The sequence below is a fragment of the Pogona vitticeps genome, chromosome 5 (assembly GCF_051106095.1).
Source record: "Pogona vitticeps strain Pit_001003342236 chromosome 5, PviZW2.1, whole genome shotgun sequence".
NCBI classification, from domain to species: Eukaryota; Metazoa; Chordata; class Lepidosauria; order Squamata; family Agamidae; genus Pogona; species Pogona vitticeps.
The window spans coordinates 190,620,599-190,638,800 of NC_135787.1; the positions used below are offsets into that span (position 1 = coordinate 190,620,599).

General features: G+C 45.3%; 1 protein-coding gene across 1 annotated transcript; it reads right to left on the reverse strand.

The window, feature by feature from the left end:
* Window positions 1-374: 374 nt before the first annotated feature.
* On the reverse strand, window positions 375-17,861 carry LOC110088005 (TRPM8 channel-associated factor homolog). Its single transcript, XM_020810034.3, has 7 exons — window positions 16,120-17,861; window positions 13,467-14,398; window positions 13,057-13,151; window positions 6,482-6,695; window positions 5,138-5,377; window positions 3,932-4,269; window positions 375-2,899 (listed from the first exon to the last, which is right to left on the reverse strand). The coding sequence occupies exons 1-7, from the start codon at window positions 16,734-16,736 to the stop codon at window positions 2,651-2,653; spliced, it is 2,685 nt and encodes an 894-aa protein (XP_020665693.3). The 5' UTR covers window positions 16,737-17,861; the 3' UTR covers window positions 375-2,650.
* Window positions 17,862-18,202: the final 341 nt, after the last annotated feature.

Consider the following 18,202-nt stretch of genomic DNA (forward strand, 5'->3'; position numbering starts at 1 on the left):
CTGGGCAGGAGGCGGCGCTCTGCCAGGTATCGAGGTCCATGGTTAACACCTTGAAATCAATAAGGAAGTGGATAGGTAGCCAGTGTAAGGCGGCCAGAGTGGGGGAAATAGGGTGAAATCTTTTCACCCCATTAATAGCCTGGCCGCCGTGTTCTGGACCCTCTGATGCTTCCGCATCCGTCTCAATGGAAGCCCCACGTAGAGAGCATTACAGTAGTCTATTTTTGAGACTACAAGTGCATGGACCAGCGTGGTGAGCGCCCCCATGTCTAGCTAGGGACGCAGCTGGGCGATCCACCGAAGGTGTAAGTGGGCAGACCAAACCACAGACGCTATCTGGGTCTCCATGGTAAGAAACGCCGGGTCAAGATGGACCCCCAGACTGTGAACCGAATACTTTGTGGTGAGAGTCTGATAGAGACTTTAGGGTTAGGCAGTGCCTGTTCCTTAGCCCTAGCAGAGTTTTATCCAATTCAGGCACCAGTATGCAGACAAGTAGAGGAATGAGAGTCCATTACGGTAAACAAAAACTGTATTGTTTGTAGTAGTGTTAGAGTCATACATACAGAGTTGTCTTAGTCCATTCCAATAGTTGTACACAATAAAGCATTTAAATTCAGTCCAGTTACCATAGCACGTATCCAGAGTCCTTAGCAATATCCAGCATCATAAATCAGTCCTTCAGAGTGTCTCCTTCTGTCTCTCCTCATTCGAAACAACAACCAAATGCTCAGAGGCTATCAACTTTATTGCTCCTATTGGCTAATCAGAGATTAGGTTCTCCAGGGTTTTACCTCAGCATTTTGTTTCCGCGGCTGCGTTATATCAGACTGGTCAGCTTGTTACTTGCACAGCTGAAGTAGATGTTTGGACTCTTTCTACAAACTTTGATTCATCCATTCTCATAGAGCTATTCTAGGCCTGTCAGAGTCACACACACCCCAAAAGAGAGGGAGTTCCCTAACCACTGACATCGGGGGCCACCACCTGCAGGACCTCCATCTTGTCCGGGTTCAACCTTAGTCCATTTGACTGCATCCCTTGCAGAACGGCCCCCAGGCAGCACCCAAGGGACGGAACGGCATCCACTGCAGATGGAAAAAAGGGAGATGTAGAGCTGGGTGTCATCAGTATATTGGTGACACGAATCAATTGGATCTCCTTTTTTCAAAAATAAGAGCAACATTACTTGTTATCCAGACATGAGGGAAAATGCCAGAGGTGTTTATGAAGGTAAATAGTCTAGCTAAGACTGTAGCCCATCAGTCATCAGCATCTAATTCAGAGAATCCACGGAGTGACAGTAATTCCAGGTGCTCGGTAGCAAACTAAATAATGGCAAATTTGACTTGGAACTAATCCAGTCAGGTAAACAGCTGGTTGTAAAATTACTGAATTTACTTATGCTTCCTTCTGCCAAAGTGAGATACAAAAGGCTCACAGTAATATTTTAAAAACAGAAGAGGAGAATACAATCAATTTGCAGGGTCGGATCAAGTGTTAAAATAGAATTAAGGAAAAGGGGAGAGGGAGTTGGAATCGTGACAAAATAAAATCAAAATCACTAGAAAGTATAAGATGGAGCAAAGCAGAATCATGAACAGAGATACTGAACTCTCAATCATAAAAAATTAATCATTAAAATTAAACATTAAAATTATGTTCAGTTGCAAAAGCATGGCACATTTTAGGTTGGTGGAAACCGCTTCCAAAAATGAATTGAATTTTGTGAAGCCCATGACCCTTATCAATCCGGGAGGCAAGGAACCGGTTGCATTGTTTCCAGACTGAGGACGCTCTGCATCTTAATTAGAGGCAAATCCCGGCATCTTAATTAGAGGCAAATCAAACTCCTGGAAAGGATACATAAGAACGACGTGCTTAACATTTCATAGAGGCTAAGATATAAGCTTTTCAAGTGTTTCACCACCAAATTACATAGCAATTCCAGTGTCACCCAAGTTGGAGAGTAAATGGAGGTGGTGCCCTATGCCAATGAAATAGTCCGTTGTAGCCAAATTATGATCCTACCTAGCCTTTGCCATAAGAGGGAGTCCACAGTGTAATGCAGTTTATCTTAAGGGTTGTGAAATCCTCTTGGTTATATCTCATCAATCATGATCAGTTATTTATGTTACTGATAATTATGCCTAGGTTACAGCCTAAATGTAGTCTCCGTCTTGACTGATACATTGAACCCCAGACACCCCCATGTTTCGGCTTGGCAGAAGTGCTGGGTCCATCCCATTGGCGCTGGTCAGGGTAGTGACCCCAATGTCATGGGGGCAGTGAATTTGCTCTGGTTATTATTCTGAACTTTACATGTTTTAGCACCTTGGATAGCACCTTTAAAAGGACAGAAGAAAATCTGGACCAGATTCATGGCCCCCATGATGTTGGACTCACCACTTTCTACTAGCTTGGCCAAGCGATAGAATACTGCAGTTTAGGTCGCTACAGCTTAAGGAGGACACTGGAAAACAAATTTATCCAGAGGAGAAACTTGGGTCCGATGCAGAATCATTAGAAGGTATACATACAGTATGTTAACTTTGGAGAAGGCTAAGGGAATCTGTGATCGTGGTTTCTGAATGTATCAAAAATTCTGAAAAACTGAATTGTCCTTTGGTGAATTAGAGGTGACTTTTCTTCATCTCCAGTACTTCATCATGGGGTCTTCTTTCCATGGAGGATAGGTTCTGGCCAGCTGCTGAGAAATGTTGTCCTCAATGGGCCACCCCCAGGCTTGAAAGAAAGGGGCTAGATTCTTGCTCACGGCCTGGGAAAACTTTTCTGCCCAGAGATTCATCTTGGGTTTGTTGTCGGTTGGAACCCTGGTCATCTTTCGGTACTCGGCGAAGAGACGCTTGTATGGCTCCCACCCAAACGCCTCCTGAAGCTGAAAAGAATAAAGATTACATTATTTTCCAAAGGACAGCAGAACAATTCCTGTGTGTAAGGCGGAGGATATTTAATACAAATGTGTATAGGAGAGCTGTCTTCTTTTTCAGAAGGGTAAACTAAATACATCTGAAAATAAATCTGATTCAACTGGAGAAAATAGAGGCAAAAATAAACTGTTGCACCCTAATGCTAGAAATATTTTGTTCATCAGTAAGTTGCCTATTAAGTTCAATGGGGGCTGCTTCCAATTAAGTATCTAAAGCATTACTGAATACGATGCATTCCTGTACTTACGATGCGTTCTTAGCATCTACCCTCTTTGTTATGTCTCCCAATTAAGATATGCAAGGAAAGTTGATATGAATTGTTAAATAGTGGAATTTAACGCCAAATAAGAGTCACAACCCAGCAGTAATTCCACATGACTTTACTTAAAAACTCGAACACGCACACACACATACACAATTACTCAGCATCTATGCTAATTAGAGGGAGGGAAGCTATTCCCAACAGCCGCTGTCCCTCCCAGGTTCCGGCAGTGGGCTGCTACTAAAACCTGGAAAGGACAATAGCAGAGTTGATCTTAAGACACAACATGAATGATACCTCAAATCACACACTTCCAATGTGTTTTCAGAGATACACCTTTTGGGCACTTGGAGGGAACGCTCCTTCTAGTTATGGAATCAAACATCTTGTCTGGTGAGAGACTCTAAGATTCTCCATTAATACATTCTAGTTCTCTGTTTTGAACAGTTTTTATCCTAGAGCTATAATGCAACTAAATAAGGAACTTAAGAATTACCAGCAGTGAGTTTTTGGACTGTATTACTATTATTGGTCTGTTGTGTTGCATGTTGTGTGGATACTATGAGTTTTAGGCAGGGTTCTGGGATATAGGGATTGTTTTGAGTATGTGTGTGTGTGTGTGTGTGTTTGGTCTGGTCTCTGAGTATTTGTGAATTTCGTTGTATTTGTATACGGTGTATATACTTTCAATGACAATAAATTGATTGATTCAGATTACCTGTAAGTAGGGTTCCAGTGCAGTGAAACTTTCAAAGTTCTCCAGCTGTGCTCCTTCTTGTATATATTTCTCAATCCTTTTCTTTCTTACATCTGGCCGAAGTTCTGAATGGGCTTTCCCTCTGGGGATGTTGAGCACCGTCTCGTTGACATAAACAGACCAGAGATTGCAGGTGGCTTCAGTGGTATGGGGTGGAAAATCCCATCCCCTGTTCTGCTGATTGTGACCCAGCTCATGGATAGGGCCCCAGATCCCCTTTGTATGGAAGGCCTGGACGTCCACAATCTCTTGTATCGCCTCCACATTTGCCATGACCGGGTAGCCAGAGTGCATCCAACCTGTGGAAGAAAGATGCCGTCAAAAGGACTCAAAGTAGGAAGTGCAATCCTGACTCTTTGTCTTCAAGTGCATTTCATTCAAAACATTCATACTATTTCTTTTTTTTTTTTAATGGTGGAAGGCAGTCCCCAGATGACTCCCATTTACAACTGCTGAAAAACAGCTGTGAGCATTGCTTTGCGTTTAGGTAAGAAGTGGCTAAGTGATATAAAAAGGAGTCGGTTCTGGGTTTCCCCTTCACTTGGTGTCACCTTGTAAATGGTAGCAAGTACAAGCAGGGGTCTTATAGACCATCTTGACTGCTGCCATGGGTGCTGTCAACATTCAGGTTGCCTTTTGCCATGTAAAGCTTGGCATTCTTTTTCCTCCTGGCAATGCAGGCAGAATATTACGCAGCAATATTGGGCCATTTCCTAGCTTTTTGAATCATGGGTACAGAAGCACAACATTCCAAATTCAAGGCAAACACTAATTTTTATTTAAGTACTCAGCATGCTAGAGTCATTGAAATTCCTAAACCCTCACTTAATTGGTCTAGGTTTGTGAGGGGTGCAGTTTTGTTTGTCTTTCCATCTATTTGACTTCTTATTTCTGCCAACCAAAGTACGCTGATCCCTCACACTTGTTTCTTTTTAACACCAGTTAGGTTGTTTGATATAGTTTTGTTGTGCTTTTTTAAAAAGCACAACAAAAGAGAAAACCTCCCATAAAAATTTGAAGAATATTCAGGAGAAAAAAAAAAATCTGGCGTCCTTGTAGATTTGAATCTCTTGGGACGGAATCTAGTAGGTTTGGACAAAATGGGAAAACTGATTACATGCATTCTGCCATTTCCATGACATGAACTGGTTTCTGGGTTGTACTTGCCAGCTGATATCTGAACATCCGTCACGATTCTCTCAGGTCTGGGGAAGACTGGAGGAATGGAGGCCAATTCGGCCACTGCTTTCATCATCCGGGCCCAAGTGGAGAGCAGGGTCTCTGGATCCTCCATTTTGCGTGCCTCGTCTGAGGGCACCGTCAAGATGATATTCGCTGTTTCTAGCTCAGCCCAGGGCGCTGGGTAATGGCGTATGGTGTTCTGCCAGTCGCTTACCCTAGTTTCACCTGATCAAGTATTCAAAAAGAAAAGAACGATTAACAGTATATCTGAGAGTTGAACTATTAAGGGATAGGGAAGTGTGACAATCCCACCGGATGGGATCAGGGCTGATTAAAATGACACTCCCACTGCATAATGGCAGGAATCCTGTTGTGCAACTGGACACCATGCAAGGCTGATGACATCATCAGCCTGGCCTGCTTTTCACACAACTACAGTAAAAGCTTCTGATTTCCCAACTCGGGTGGCTCCAGTGGCTTCCTTGGGATTCTTTTTGTCGAAGGAACCTTTTTTAGGTGACTTTCAAGGTTTATAAGTGTCAGATATAACTGCTTCCCTGGTTATCTATATATCAGGACTCTCCTTTTTTCTCAACCAATTCTATTTGATTGGAAATAGTAAGCAACTGGATTTTATTTTAATTTATTGTAATTTAGTATGTTGTAGAACGAAGAATGTGGTATATTTTAATGTGATTGACCTGTTTCATTTATAATTTTTAAAAACTATTTTAAGCTCCTGAAGCAGGGCCTGAAAAATAATACAGGATCGAATTATGTCGGCTTTATCGGAATAAGAAAATTAAGCAGATATCAAAATAAGAAAAAACCAAGTACACGACCGATTACAGCCATTCTGAGGATTTTCTTCCTTGGTTTAGACGCTTCAAGTCAATGCCTGCTGGTTTTAGTTTATTAATTCTGTCAGATAGACTAGTGCTGTGCCTATTGTGTATGCTTTATCTAGAAGACCGTTCCCTCACGGTCCAGAACATACCACAATAAAAGCACCTTAGGATGTGATTGGATGGGCGTTTGTCCCACAGTTGTGTTCAGGGCTGGTTTGTTTTGTAACCACACTGGTGTACATGCCATTGTGAACCAGCCTTCCCCAATTGATGCCCACTTCCCAAGGAGTGAGTTCCTAAACCTTTCTTCTCTAATTGCTGTGCTGGTCAAGAAACAGGCAAGCTACGTATGGCTTCTAGCCTTAGATTGGGCATTGAGGTAGCAATTTGCTGCTAACAATCCACTTGAATTCAGACAGGAGTTTTCAGTTCACAAACGGCCAGCCCTTCACATATTTGTGTGCAGAGGACGTTCTCTCACCGTGCTTGAAATACGGAGCCATCGCCGCGCCTTCCACGGTGACAGAGATGGCGCCCACGGAAGACTTCTTTGGCACAATGATGTACAAGAGGCCGCCCCACAAGCTGGACACCTCCATCCTCTGACTCGTAACTGGGAATCGTCTTACCACCACCGGAGGACGTTCCAGCTTCTCGGCATTGCTCAAGTTATCAGAATGGCAGCCGATCTGTACCTGGAAAAACTGGATAGCTGGGTTCATGAGGCTAATATTGCACAATATTATTTGTTTAAAAAAAGTTGAATTAATATAGACATTATCCATCATCCTGTCATGTAGAACTTGTGCATTGCAGCTTTGAGATATAATAATATATACTAGAATTTAGCAATTCTATAAAGATAGTCAATGAATTTCCTATGTATAGCAAACTCCAGTGTATAGCGTTCCTCAACCAACCATGGAAAGACAGTGCCTGTCTGAGGACCTTCCCTACCTTTAGCAAACGCATGATACAACAATAAAATATGCAGGCTTCTTCCTGAAACAGTATCAGGAGAAACATCCTGAGAAAGGGGATATCAAAGGAGCTTCTTGGGAAAGAAAGTTCATTTTATTTATCTATTTATTTGATTTTTATATCACCCATATGGCTGCCAAGCCACACTGGGCTGTTTACAAACAGGACAAACAATCACTTAATAACAAGGGTAATCAACAACATCTAAATAAAATGTAAAATGTATTGGAGAAATTACACTAAAAACGACCTAAAGCATAATAAAATAAAATGAAATGAAATGGAAACATGGCGGTAGGTTGGATGTTAATTATCGAAGCCACTATTATATCAGGGTGTTTTAAGATCAGAGAAGGCCTATCTGAATAGCCACGTTTTTTAAATAATTTCTTTAATTTTGGGCAGGAGACTATTTTATTTATTTATTTACAATATTTTTTAGCCGCACCATTGCCAGTGGCTTCTGGGCGGCGTACAACATTAAAACCTAAAAACATTAAAAACATTTTAAGAAACAGTATAAAATACCATATATTAAAATATTTCTTAAAACAATTAAAACATTAAAATTAATTAATTAAAATGCTGGGTGAACAGAAAGGTCTTTGCCTGGTGCCGAAAGGCCAAGAGTGTCGGAGCCAGGTGGATCTCTCTAGGGAGGGTGTTCCAAAGTTGGGGGGCAACAACCGAGAAGGCCCTATTCCGACATGCCATCCCCTTCACCTCTTTCAGGGATGGCACCTTCAGAAGGGCCTCCTGGCCTGATCTTAGTGGACGGGCAGGCACATATGGAAAAAGGCGGTCCTTTAGGTAACCAGGTCCTAAGCCGTTTAGGGCTTTATATGTCAAAGTAAGCACTTTGAATTGGGCCCAAGCAGCAACCGGCAGCCAGTGTAAATTTTTCAGAACCGGCGTGATATGAGTCCGTGCGGCGGCACCACTTACCAGCCGCGCAGCCCGGTTCTGTGCCAGTTGCAGTCGTCGGACCGTCTTCAAAGGCTGCCCCACGTATAGCGCATTGCAGTAATCCAGTCTGGTTGTTACCAGTGCATGAGTGACTGCTGCCAGGCTCCGCTCATCCAGGTAAGGGCGAAGTTGATATATTCTCCGCAGCTGTAAGAAGGCACCCCTGGACACCGAGTCCACCTGGGCTTCCAAGGTCAGACTGGGGTCAAGGAGCACCCCCAAGCTGCGGACCCTATCCTTTAGGGGGAGTGTGATCCCGTCTAAGGTAGGGAGATGGCCCTTTAACCTATCTGGCGGGGCACCTACCAGCAGCACTTCAGACTTGTCTGGATTGAGCCTCAGTTTATTGACCCTCATCCAGACCATTATCGAGTCCAGGCACAAGTTCAGAACGGTGACTGCCACACCTGGATTGGTAGAAAATGAGAGGTAGAGCTGGGTGTCGTCAGCATATTGCTGACTCCTCAGCCCAAACCTCCTAACGACCTCCCCCAGCGGTTTCATGTAGATATTGAACAGCATGGGGGACAGTATCGAGCCCTGAGGAACCCCATGACGCAACCGCCATGGGTCAGAGCTACTGTCCCCCAGCACCACCTTCTGGACTCGTTCAGCCAGGTAGGAACGGAACCACTGTAAAACAGTGCCTCCAATTCCCATCCCAGCCAGTCTGTCCAGAAGGACACCATGGTCGATGGTGTCGAAAGCCGCTGAGAGGTCCAGGAGAATCAACAGGGATGCATTACCCCTATCTTTCTCCCGGCAAAGGTCGTCATACAGGGCGACCAAGGTAGTTTCCGTCCCATAACCCGGCCTGAAACCTGATTGAAATGGATCTAGATAATCCGTTTCATCCAGGAGAGCCTGGAGCTGCTCAACCACCACACGTTCCAACACCTTGCCCAGAAAAGGGAGGTTTGCTATTGGACGATAGTTGTTCACTAGAGCTGGATCCAGATTAGGTTTTTTTAGGAGTGGGCGAATCACTGCCTCCTTTAATGGGGCAGGAACCACTCCCTCTCTTAACGAGGAGTTGATGACCTCCAGGATCCAGGTGCAAACTCCCCTGGCAGATTTCTTTATTAGCCATGATGGGCAAGGGTCGAGTTGTGTAGTGGTGGCACGAACCGATCCAAGCACCCTGTCCACATCCTCAGGTCGCAACAACTGAAACTCATCCAATAAATTATGACATAAGTCCGGAGCACTGGACACAACCATGGGCTCTGCATCAACAGTGGAGTCCAAATCTTTGCGAATCTGAGCAATTTTTCCCTCAAAGTGTGTAACAAATTCGTTACAGTGAGCCACTGAGGAGTCCAGGACCTCCACCGAACCATTAGGTTGAAGAAGGTCCCGGACCACTCGAGGAAGCGATACGGCTGGAGAAATACTGGCGTTTCGCCAGCCGTATTGCCACAGAGTAGGCCCGATAATGGGCTCTAAGCTGTGTTTGGTCACAGTCGCAGCGATATTTCCTCCATCTGCGCTCAAGTCGTCTCCCCAACCATGGGTGACCACCAAGATGGCCTGGTTTCTGGTCGTCATTTTTCAGGCCTCCCTCGGGGTCAGAACTCTCAACCGTCCAGCCTGTGAAGATCTTACAGGCTGGACAGAACTGATCAGAAGGAGGCACTTGACCAGATATTGAGGTCCCAAACCATTTAGGGCCTTATGGGTTAGCAGCACTTTGAAGCTGGCACGGAAGTGAACAGGTAACCAGTGTAAGGCGGCCAAGGTGGGGGAAATGTGTTCGTATTTCTTAACATCAATCAACAATCTGGCTGCCAAGTTCTGGATGCGTAGGAGTCTCTGTAACAACCTCAAGGGCAGCCCTGACGTAGAGAGCACTGCAGTAGTCTAACCTTGAGCCTACCGGTGGATGAACCAGTGTGGTGAGAGACCCGGTGTCAAGGTAGGGCAATCCACCTTACATGGAAATAGGCAGTGCGGACCACCGACGCTATCTGGGTGTCACGCTCCCAGGGGTTTCAACAGACAAAAGTCCAATAAGCCAGCCCAGTATCAGAAGTCCAGAAGATTCAAAGCAGATACCAAAATGCCAAAACCAAAACACAAACCATAGTCAGAAGTCAGAGTTCAAAGCCAAGGGTCTAGAGAACAAGGTCCAAGATAAGCAAGAGCGTGGATGCAAGCCAGAGTATTGACTTGTTGCTTCCACAAGCTTCCAAGCCTTCTAGGTGCAGATTATATAGCAAAAACAGTCATCAAACTCCAAAGCCTTCCATCCTGTTAAAACTCAGGACTGGTTGACCTGATGTTCCTGTGGGAAACATTCATGCGAACCTCTGACCTTCGTGTCATGAGTCTTTGCCGAAGCTTATCCCTCACTCCGGCTACTGGGGAGGAGAATCTGGTGGTGATTCAGCTGTCTGTGCTTCTAATTGCCCAGCTGTAATTAAACCCTCAGATTCCAGATCTTCTTTAGCTGAACTGATGACACTGGGATGCCATTGACAGTGCTGGGTCCAGGAGTATGCCCAAGCTGCGCACTTCATCCTTCATGGAAAGAGTAGCTTTCCCCCCAAAAAGGGAGAGGGAGGCACCCAGACACTAGGGGCCCCCACTCGCAGGATTTCCATGCCCAGGTTCAGCCTCAGTCTATTGTCCCTCATCTGTCCCAGCACGGCATCCAGACAGTGCTCAAGGAATGGGACGGCATCCTCTGCAGAAGGATGGAAGGAGAGACAGAGCTGAGTGTCATCCTCATATTGGTGACACAAAGCTCCAAAGCTCCTGCCAACCTCCCCCAACAGCCTCATAGATATGTTAAGTGTCATTGGGGAGTTCAAATGAATGTCAATTTAAATAGCTCTGTCAAAGTCCAAGATTTCCCAGGAAGCCTCTCACCAGGGGACAAGGGCGCCAAGACCCTGTCTGCCATGCAGGGTATCGAGTCTAAAGAAAACTCAGTTCGTTGTGACCAAGCAGAGGCGGGAGCACCTGGCTGGTAGCTAGGTTGCAGGAGCACAGCGCCGGAACAAGGCACCGAGATGCAGGAGACCAACAGAAGCAGCACAGAGTTATGATGAGTGCCTGAATATTTCAGCGCGTGGGCCTTGTCGGCTGTGGGCCCCGCAGAGCGGACAGATATAATTGCGCAGAATGGGGCACACCGCTGTCCCGTCGGCTCTTTTCAGAGGGTGGGAAGTGCAGACGTTTTTTGGATTCTCCGTTGTGCTTACAAAAGTTGCAGGTCCCTTTGCCAGCTCACTGGGTTACAGCTTCAGGATCTGTCCTTCCAGTGAGCACGCAGGGTTGATTTCTTTCAAAATGGTTAGGTTTGTTTTCTTTGCAGTCCAGGGGACTCTCAAGAGTCTCCTCCAGCACCACAACTCAAAAGCATCCATTCTTCGGTGGTCAGCCTTCTTTATGGTCCAGCTCTCACTTCCATACATCACGACTGGAAAAACCATAGCTTTGACTATGTGGACCTTTGTCGGCAAGGTGATGTCTCTGCTCTTTAAGATGCTGTCTAGGTTTGTCATCGCTTTCCTCCCAGTGATCATGGAACCAAAGAAGTTAAACTCTGTCACTGCCATCTAGTGGCCAGGCTACTATTCTTTTGTGTGTGTGTGTGTAACTGCAGTATCTTAAACTATCTCCAAAGTTGGTAAAATAAGGAGTGTGCCTAGCTGATTCTTACCTTAAAGGTGGCCATGGGCTTCAAAACTTGGAGATCGACTTTAGTTTACCCACTGAGTAAAAGAAGGAAAACTCCAATTTCAAACCTCCACTGCCTTGTGGCTATATCCACCGATGGAAAAGGCTTCAGGAGTAAAACTCGAGGCAAAATCTGGAGCCGGAGTCCCGGAGGCAGTTTGTGTCATTCTGTCAACTCCTGTGATGTCGCTGGAACCAGTTGTATTGGCTCTTGCCTTTCCATTGGACCATTTCAGCGACATGGAGAGGGGGGATTTGCTGCTTGGGTAACAGCCTGTTCTCCATGTTATTTTACCCAGGCTTCGTGCTCTGGAGAGGACCCTCCAGCTCCTCCATACGTTACCATAGTCTCTCGAGAGTGAAGGATGCCAAAGAAAAGTTGTGCCTTATCAACACATTCAGAACTGTTCTTAATTGTATTCATTTCTTCTTGTTTTACTAACAAAGGATTTTAAATGGTATCAATTTCTGCATGTTCTTATCTAATACAAATCTACATTGACTCAGATCCTGATCTGTTCCCTAAAGTTGGCAAAATTGTTTACATAATATTATTTAGACCAGAGGTCCCCAACCCCCGGTCCACAGCCTATCTAGGACCAGGCCGCGGACACATATCTCCTACCCCCCTGCGAGTGCAGTCACGTGCATGCACGTGAACACTTTCTGCCCCACTGTGAGCGTGCTATGCACATGTATGTGTGCAAGCTCTACTGCCCTGTGGGCATGCCACCCCTCCCCAAAAGGTCCACAGTTGGGAAAAGGTTGGGGAGCACTGATTTAGACTATCTTTTAACGTTAGGACAATGGTACCTTTGTTTTTAGTACTTAGTCATATTTTTCCAAAATATGGTGCTATTTCAGTGCAAGATATTCAATGTTTAGCTGTCATAAAATTGTGTACATAGTCCTGATCTATGGTCAATTGGTTTGAGTACACTTAAAGTGTTATGATACGATTCATAATAGCAGTTCCAAGCTGTAGTTCTTAATTGCACATTGCTTTTAAGGGTTCAGGGACGTGGTGGCGCTGCGGGCTAAACCACAGAAGCCTCTGTGCTGCAGGGTCAGAAGACCAGCAGTCGTAAGATCGAATCCATGCAACGGAGTGAGCTCCTGTTGCTTTGTCCCAGCTCCTCGCCAACCTAGCAGTTCGAAAGCATGCAAATGCGAGTAGATAAATAGGTACCACCTCAGTGGGAAGGTAAAATGGCATTCCCTAGTCACGCTGGCCACGTGGCAATGGAAACTCTTCGGACAAGCGCTGGCTCTATGGCTTGAAAACAGGATGAGCACCGCGCCCTAGAGTCGGACATGACTGGACAACAATGTCAAGGGGAACCTTTACCTTTTAAGGGCTCCCCCCTCCATGATCCTTTTAGATTCTCATAAAACCCTAAATTTCAAATATTGACATAACGCTACCTGAAATTTAGCACCGGTGGCCTCAGATGGGAAGATCAAGGTCACGGTCTTTCCTGGAGGAACATACATCCTCGTGCTTCTCCATGCTTCTTCTCCTGTGAGCCAAACCAAAAGAGGTTATTTAAAATCAGTGAGTTGTAGAATCTATGGCAGACATTAAACAGAACCTTTTATCATTTATTTAACCTATTGGTAGCTGAAATGATTTTAAACTCCCTAGATTAGAGGTGGCAAACTGCTGCTTATTGCATGACTGGGAAATTTGTCCAGTCACGTGATCAGGCACATGCCCAGAAAAGGTGCTATCGGAACCTTCTCAGCTAGTGAAGCAAGCAGGACACCAAAGAAATAATAGAGATAAAACATGATGATGAACTAGATGACCACCTTTTAAAAAGGATCTGCCTTACCATCGTTTGTGCCATTGATCCAGATAGTTTGCGCCATTGACCCAACATTGTAGAGTCCCCAAGCGAAGTGGAGTAAAACGGCTTCATCCGAGGAGGAGCTGATTGAGTTGCTCGCACTGACATCAGGAATCCCACGGATCTGGACGATCTCCACCATGTCCTCGTGAACAGAAGAGAAAGGACGGGAGTTGGCAGCTGGAATTTCTAAGAAGGTGGAGGCATCTGGCGCTAGCATCTTGAGCCACGCAGAGTAGGGTGGCTGTAGAGCGTTCTTGTTCAGGATGTGCTCCCTGAAGTGGGAGAGCGCTTTCCGAAAGTGGTAGCTTGACGCCACATCTCTGCCCCGGCCTGCTGGATAGCTTTCACTCGATATACTTTCCCCAGTAATTCCAATTCCAAACTTGTTTAGTATTTTGTTCCCTGGATATTCAGCCATGGCCCGGGAGCTAGGATTTTGACTACTCCAGTACCAAGCCTGCCCTCCGATCAGGAGACCGCCGCCTTCCGAAACAAATTCGTGGATTTTTTCCTTTTCTTCATCACTGTAGGCTGTGCAGCAGTAGACACTCAGGCCCTCTTTAAGAGTGGTGAGCTCACACGGGATCCTGGCCTGATTTAAGAGGGAATAAAGTGTCTGGAAGCCACCTCCGAGACCAACTTTCCCTCCCTTCTTAGCAGTAAGCCAGCCGATGGCATTGAGTAGAAACGTTTCCGTTGGCAGAGGGTCAAGAAGACATTCATGTGCTACAACCACAACACGACCCCTTCCGTAATACGCAGCTCCAAGGAAGGTTTCATAGGAATCGGTCATGCTGATTGGAAATGCCAAAACCCCGTGGATGAGCAGGCGAGAAGGGACGCTGTCTTGCAGTTGGAACTCGGGGACGCCGTTCAGAAGAGTGTTTAAATCATTTTGAAGGTCCAGTCCATGCCTAATTTCCAAGGAAATGAAAATGAAGAATCCTCAGAGTTAGCCTCTTGTTCCCTGGGGCAGGTCTCAAGGATGATGGCATCACAATAACAATAGACTAAGAGTGGAAATGCACATTCAAAATGAATTTTAAGAATTTGCAAGACAAGGTGGTTCCCAAAGATGATTCTTGGACTACCCTTTTAAGAGAACATATCACCTACCAATGCATTACACCCTTGGCTCTTAAGCCTCTGCCTCTCCCCTGTCCTTTTTGCAGCTGATCAAATCAATTTTATTGCTCAGCCTGATGGCTCTGCTAAAGCAGCTGCCATCAAGAGGAAGCTGTTCTGTCTGCCTTGCTCTACCCCCTTGCTTGGGGAAAAAAGTTGATTAAACTCTGCTTTTTCCTTATTTTTTTTTTCTTGTTTGGAAGCATCTGTTGGGATAATCCAAACTGTGTAAAGTTATTCTAAATGCCACATGTTGAAAGTTGTTTTCGTTGCAAAATAGAGGTGGGGAACTGCTGCTTTCAAGTGATAAGGTACACCTTGTTGCACTGTTTAATACCATACATACGATAACATCCACGAGTATAATGCTGCTGCTTAAATGCATAACTCAGTCCTTGGCAACAATTGAAGGATGATCTGAAACAGGAGAACCAACCTGTTTCCCCTAAAATAAGACCTAACCTGAAAATAAGCCCTAGTATGATTTTTGAAGATGCTCGTCAAAGAAGCAATACCCCAAAAATAAGCCCCAGTTAAGTGAAATCCTGCCCTCCACCCTCGTGCAGCCACCAGAAGAAGATGACACGACTGTATTTGCATAAATGCAGATTGTTGTACATGTAAAAAATAAAACATCCCCTGAAAATAAGTCATAATGTGTTTTTGGAGCAAAAATTAATATAAAGCCCCGTCTTTTTTTCGGGGAAACGGGGTAGGTGCAGTTGCACATAGTGATGGCAGGTGAAGAAAGTGTACCAACAGCCAGTTTTAAGGTGGGAAAGTAGCTACAAAAGACTTTCCATGGTTTCCCTTGGCTATGAATGGAGGAGTTGTACTTCTATTGGGGGGGAGAAAAAAGAAGACATCTTGGGAATACATACCACGAAGAGCTAATCTTGCTTCCTGTTATTAAATTAATACCTGCTTGATGATTTTTTTTTCCAGACTTGCTTGGAAAGGATCCTTCAGCCGCAAAGCAGGTATTGCAACCCCCACATTGTTCTCTGGCTCTCTTTCTACGCCCTCTGTTCATTCAACTGTCCTGAAATCTCACACCCTTCCTCCTTTCTCTCCTATGCCATGCGGAGAGCGGGGACTGCAGGATCTGTGCCATACACCAGTGTTGCTTGAAAGCCAGGAGCAGGGCAGGGGAAAACAAATCCCCCCATCACATGGTGTGATGTTGTGCAGAATCCTAGCTAACCAAAAGTCGCTGGGAAATGCACTTTTTCCCAAGGGCACCATCACCAACCAAGGTCTAGGTGGGTAAATCATACCAGAGCCAGGGAGAGAGGCATCAAGGCCCTGGAATGGGTTCGGTCTGGTTTAGACCAAGTGAGAAGTAAACCAAGGTTCCCCCCCCATCTCATTTTGGAAAGGAAAACCAACTTGACTTTAGCTGGGCACTGGTCCACCAATAGACAGCATATATAGTGTGCATTGCTAGGAACCTCATATCTGCCTTCCAACAGAACTGAGGATGATACATTAAATCAAAAGGGATACTTACTGGGTGATCAGGGGAATCCTTGGCATGTTCCGGGGCACAGGAAAGACCCCATTCTCTCCCACGTTGGCAGTGAAGTATATTCCGGCCACGCTGGTCACCCGGTTCCCGGGAAACTCCTGCAGGACTTTCTCCTGGCTGTGCATGGAAGACCAGTGCCAGGCCTGCCCTCCAATGAGCAGCCCACCACCTCTTTTTATAAACCGCACAAGGTCATCCGCCTGTGAATCGTCGTAGGCATCGATGCAGTAGACCCCAAGGGAGTCCCCGAGTGCTGCCCCCGGATGGACTTTGACGCCATTGCCCAGAAGCATCTCTGAGAGGGCATCCATGCTTTGGTGGACTCCCACCTGGGCTCTTGGGGAGGGCCTGAGCCACTCCAGGGCATTTTTAACCAATGGCAAGAACTGGGGAAGTTGCAGGATGTTTTCATGAGCGGCAACCACCATCCGCCCTTTTCCGTACTGGGATGCGGCAATGAGCGGCTGTCTCGTGGAACTTACAAGGACTGGGAAGGCTTGGTCTCCAGTCAGCAGAAGCTCACAAGGATTGAAATTTCCAGTGACATCAAGGGACCGAATGTCTCTCACTAGAAAGGCATAGGAACTTGTGGGATCCATTGGAACGGCCAGACTAGAGGTGGATCTGAAAGAGAGAGAGAGAAAAAAATCCCATCTTATAGTTGAAGAGACAGGATGGTGTAGCACAGTCTTAAGTGTGGTTGTTCAAAAGGGAATCTGACTGGGCAGGTAACCTGTTCTTAAAGCTGCCTTCCCTTTAGGGTTGAAGAGAGATGACTGCGGCCCATCTGTTGTGTCTGAGAAATCAGACTTTCAAGAGGAAGGGCATGAAGGCACGAGAAATCTCAAAAGGGGGCAAGCAAATTTGCAAATTACGGAAGGTAACAAAAACGTTTGCCCTGACAATCAGCATTTATTAAGAAATTCCCTGTCCTAGTCAGATTTAATTTAAGAGTTCAGTCCTGAATGATGCTGGTTTAAAAATACACCTGTGTGACACTTTAAACTGTGGTTTGGAAAGCTAATTTCTTGTACTGGGAATTACCAAGGTCTGACTGTTGAATGTTGGAACCTCCAGGCTTAGCTAGTAAAAGTCAAGGAGCAACCCTGAGTCAGTGGTGTTTTCTTCATGCCTTGATCCATCTCACAGGGTTCTTGTGAGGTTAAAGGCAGGAAGAAGATACCCAGGGAGGCTCCCTTCAAACTACTGTGGAAAAAGCAGGATAAAAATGCAACCAAGAAGATATCAAATAAAGCTCGTGAGAACTAAACCAAAAAGCAAACCCAAGAAATATGCTTTGCAGAAGAGCTGAACTTCAGTCGCATGTCCAAACTCCTGGATCTGCAGGCCTGGTTCTCTGTGTTACTTCCTATCAAAGTTGTTTCCAACTTATGATGGGTCGGATTGGGTTTTCAAGGTATACGAGATATTTGAAGACTGGTTTGCCATTGCCATATGCCCTCTTAAGAATTTCCGTGACCCAGAGGGGATTCAAACCCAGATCTCCTGAGTCCTAGTCTGACACTCTATCCGCTACACCACACTGACTCTGAAGGTCTCCATTGCCTGAAATTCTGGAGACTCTCCGACAATGAGTGAATAGTGAGCGAATGAATCAATGATAGGACACCTTCCTATTTAGTGAGAAACTGAGCTATAAGCAAAATTATAATAATGTTTCATTGGAAAGAAAAGGAAGAAATGGCTCACCGTTTTCAGCAGGGATTCTTCAGCTTCCTGAAGTTATCTACTGAGGGGATGCTAGGCAATAAGATATGGGCTCTTTATATTGCCTTAGACTGAAAAGTGTTGACCAGTCACAAGGTATTTGCTCAAGAGGGTGATACAGTTCCACAGAAACGGCTTGAAGGTTTAATGGGATTTCTCAGAAAGCCAAAAACGAAAGTGCACCACTGCAAGGAATGAACTCAAGGGCCCTTGTCTGTAGGCACCTCCACTCAACTGAAAAGCAGAAACTTTGGCTACAGTTCCAATGAATAAATTAGAACTTTGTAAAGTGTTGCTTGCATAACCATATTGTAAACCCTACAGAGAGTGCTTTAAG